Below are 4,395 nucleotides of genomic sequence, written 5' to 3'. Positions count from 1 at the left end.
TTGGTCCTTATTTACTTCAGCTTGGTTGCATAAAATAATCTTACAACGATTCTAAGTCAACAATTGAACTATAAAACTAATGCTTTAAGGTATGTTATTGAAAATACATCTGTAGACTATGAACAATATCAGAGTTCATGCCCCTATTGTAATCGAACATTTTAAAAAGAACTCGCGCGGAATGCTTATTCTTGTCACTATATTGATAAGGACTTTAATACTCAAATTCATTTCGATGTAACACTACCTTTAAATTTGGTTAAGGTTATCTTATATCAATGTAATTTTATTTACAATCTCGATGATGACTCTACATACTATACTTCAACATATACTAATAACATTCGTTATCTGCATGTATAGGGAAACGTTTTTGAAAATATTCGTGGAGAATTTACGTCTCCAAATCTTGAACGTTAAATCTGTCCCGTTGCTACATAACCTGGATCGGCCCTTCCTCTTTAATGTTCGGTAATCTTACAACATTGAGGCTTTCTCAAAACGACATCGGCAATCAGCTTTCCAATAAGACATCCTCAAACATTTTTAGTATGTTACGGTCTCTCAAATTCTTAGACCTGTCATCAAATGGAATAACTACATTGTTTGTATCAACCTTTGATTTTCTTATACATTCGGAACAATTAGATCTTCGACACAACAACATTGAAAGTTTCGACATAAGTTTAAACACATTGTCAACTATATTTTATTTAAATACTGCATTTAACACTATTCAAACACTGAGTAGACAAATACAAATTCAGCTTGAAAACAAAGAGAACTTTTAATCGACTTAAGAAACAATCCATTAAACTACGGTTGTCAAAATCAAGCATTTATTCAGTGGTTGATACGATGCAGAGACAACATGGCAGATTTCCAATACTATCAGTTCTTTAATGACAAGACAGGACAGATGTTTACAACAGATGTCCTCGACGATATAAGCCATCTAAAATACAGGTATTATTCATATACTTTTATCATAATAACATGTGTAATAGTGCTGGCGCTTTTTATGTCCATCGTCATCGGTGGATTTGTTTACAAAAACCGCTGGAAACTTAGGTATTTAATGTATAGGACTAGGAACACGTTTTTTGGACACCGCAACTCGGCATACTACACTGTTATACAAAACTATCAATTCGATGCATTCATATCGTATGAAGAAGACAATACGAGATTCATACTTGATGATGTGATTCCTCGTCTGGAGACGGAGAATGTGTCACTTTGTCTTCATCAAAGAGACTTCCTCCCTGGCAATGAAATCTCAGACAACATAATTCACGCCATCCAGAGCAGCAGAAAGACGGTTGTCATATTGTCAAATGCCTTTCTGAAGAGCAAGTGGTGCATGTACGAATTCAACATGGGGCGAATGGAGAGCATATATTCTAGAGGCGAGGAAATTTCGCTTGTTATTGTGATGCTGGAAACTGTACCTAACAGCGCTATGCCGTTGGAAATGGTACGATGGATTCAAGACAATAATTATATTGAATACACTACCGATCACGAGGGGAACGCTCTTTTCGAGGACAAACAGACGTGTGATAACATCGTAAATCGAACATGCTAAATGTTATCCTTAGTATCTCTTTGTTTACTTTCTCCTCAGCAATTTAAATGAGTGTCGATGTTTTATCATTAACAGCCTTGTGTAAGGTTAATACTTTCTTGTATGTTTTATATGAGGTCAAACATGACCTATTCCACTATAAATTCGCCCATAATAGTAGCAATGTTGGTAAACATTTGTTCAAGGGTGAGATCGCCACGTCCTGTGTGTGTAGCTCAATAGACATTTCCAGAAATGTCATTTATCTGTTGTATTTCCAGCCACTTAGATATCACGTGTTTAGCGGTTTAACCATGTTATACAAAAGGTCATTTGTTTGTAACACATGGTTATTGTTACGATTGGCGATAATTATCTATGTTTCGTCAAACAAAAGCTGGTTAATAGTTAAAATCAATATTAAATAAGTATTTGTATTTAATTATTTGAGTATATTATTCGATAGTCTTTTTATATGTTTATTGGGAAAACACTTAAAGTCATTAACATAATTTGCAATATCCGATTTATTATCAATAAAACTTTAAAAGCGAACTAGATCTTTCGAATCTTTATGTAAAATACGAAATCATACGAATTATTTATTCTTGAAAGTATATTTTTATTTGAAGTTAATGAACAGTGTTTGAATGAGTACTTCGGTCAACATCGGAGATAATAACTAATCATTCATTCAATTTATTTAATTGAGAACGTTATATTTTGTACTTCAGACATTTTATTTTTGTGATGTGATATCCGGTTAAGCAACTCTTTTTTTAAATTTACTTTATTAGTCACAACGTATGTTTAAGCTTTTAAAACAAAAAGTTGTTCAGAAGATAAGAATATCTGATTTTAGTCGCATGTTGAACGCTATAATGCATAGGTTCTGGTTTGAATCAAAGTATGATAAGGTCCTAATTGGTGAACTGAATCAAATAAAACAAAGCGTTTGCTTTTGTGTGCCGACGTCTCTTAAGCGCCATTATTCTTATGTTCTGTTCTTGTCACATTTTCATTTACTGGACAATTGAATTATGTTATGTAATTATATCTATGCTACGTATTGCATTTTCTTTTATTTCCAGTACTTTATATTTTAGTGTATATAAATATTCAAAACATGTTGTTGTATCCATAGGTATAAATGTATTACCCAAACAAAAGAGCAAGTGATCTGAACTAGAATGTTAAGGTGTATCAACCATCTTAACAAGAAAATTTATAATTTTGAAACATCATGCGTTGTTAATGTTAAGTTATTACGTGTTTTAAAAAATCGTTTAATACATGTACTGTGTACCTAATTAAGTAACATTGTGTTGTTAAAGACGATGAGTACTATCTAATTGCAATAAACTGTAAAGCTGCTATGCGACACAAATGCATCTCTTCGTGTATTTTTGTTAGAAGAATGATTCAACCACCGATCTAAATCAAACGAAGCGAAGACGACACCATGATGTTAACGGACAGCTACCCTAGTTTTACAAAAGGGAAAACATGTATAACGCGATTTTACAACACACTTACACTTCGACATAGCTCAACTTGAAAAACATAAGCTTCTCGGGGGATGCCTAACTTTACCCATTATTTAAAAAAAATGGATGAAGTTACAGCGCTTTTAAAGTTTATATTTTTTCCCGTGTTTTCACGTTTGCCATTCTTTATAAATATGTCGCACTGGTCAATATTTCACCATTGCATATTTCATTTACATTTTAATCAAATGTATAAATATAGAAAGGTTCAGTTTGTTTATATAATATGATTCCTTCGTTAATCAGAATATTCCTAATATTGTTTACTAAATGAATCCTACGACACATGACACAATTATTTGGGTCTACTGAACAAAAACCAATAAAAGTGTCAACGTAGATTACTTACCGTACCTATCTGAACATGTATGTACCCGTTATCGAAGCAGTAGACAAACTGGTGAAAATAAAATAAGAGGATTGGTATTACAGCAAATGTATTCTATGTGTAGATTAAAGCAGATTTCCCGGTATGATTATTAAAATTTATTGTAAAAATTGTACTGTGCTGTTTTGTGCTGTTTTGTACTGTTTAGGCAATCGGTCACTTGCCTTAAATAAAGGACCAACTTATTGTATATAATAAGAATTCAATACTGCTCCAGCAGCTTGAGTTTCACTTCTTTATATTTATAATGTGAAAGAAACGCACCGCTGGATGATGTCATTCAATCATTGAGCAAAGAAGCCCTAATGATTTTTTGGTTACCGATCACTTGTACAATAAATATCCTTTTCGAGCAAAGAAGCCCGCACAATTCTTTAATTTCTTATTCCTCCGAGTCATGGTTGTTGGACAAATAAGCCCGTACAACTGAGCCTCGTTTTGTTTTGAAATCACTGGTATTAAAATTAAAATAGGTTGTAAAAGTCTCCGAAGAGAAATGTTTTCAAATTCCTTTTGAAAATGTCTATTGAGACAGAAGTCCGAATGCTTGATGGTAGGTCATTCCACAGTTTCGGACCAACAACTCCGAAACTCCTTTCCATGAAAGTTTTTCTCTTTGTGCGTTTCACATCATAACATCCGTCATACGAGACGGTAGATCGTACGTTACGTGTTGGTACTTTTTCTTTTAAAAGTTCTGTAAGGTATTTTGGCGCGTGACCAACAGAACAATTATACATGAAGGTCAGTAATTTGAATGTTATCCTAGCCTTTAATGGTAGCCAGTGTAGTTCATACAAGGCATCTTTTGAACTGTCATATTTCTGTCGGCCGAGTACCAATTTGGCACACATGTTTTAGATACGTTGCATATTGTTTTTTTTCGCATTGAG

General features: G+C 33.4%; 1 protein-coding gene across 1 annotated transcript; it reads left to right on the top strand.

Moving 5' to 3' along the window:
• The first annotated feature begins 514 nt into the window (after window positions 1-514).
• On the top strand, window positions 515-2,198 carry LOC127848804 (toll-like receptor 4). The gene has a single exon (XM_052381437.1). The coding sequence runs from the start codon at window positions 872-874 to the stop codon at window positions 1,586-1,588; it is 717 nt and encodes a 238-aa protein (XP_052237397.1). The 5' UTR covers window positions 515-871; the 3' UTR covers window positions 1,589-2,198.
• The last annotated feature ends 2,197 nt before the right edge of the window (window positions 2,199-4,395 follow it).

This window comes from Dreissena polymorpha, chromosome 10 (genome assembly GCF_020536995.1).
Source record: "Dreissena polymorpha isolate Duluth1 chromosome 10, UMN_Dpol_1.0, whole genome shotgun sequence".
Taxonomy (NCBI): Eukaryota; Metazoa; Mollusca; class Bivalvia; order Myida; family Dreissenidae; genus Dreissena; species Dreissena polymorpha.
The sequence above is the reverse complement of the archived record's forward strand: the minus strand, read 5'-3'. Positions and strand labels throughout refer to the sequence as shown.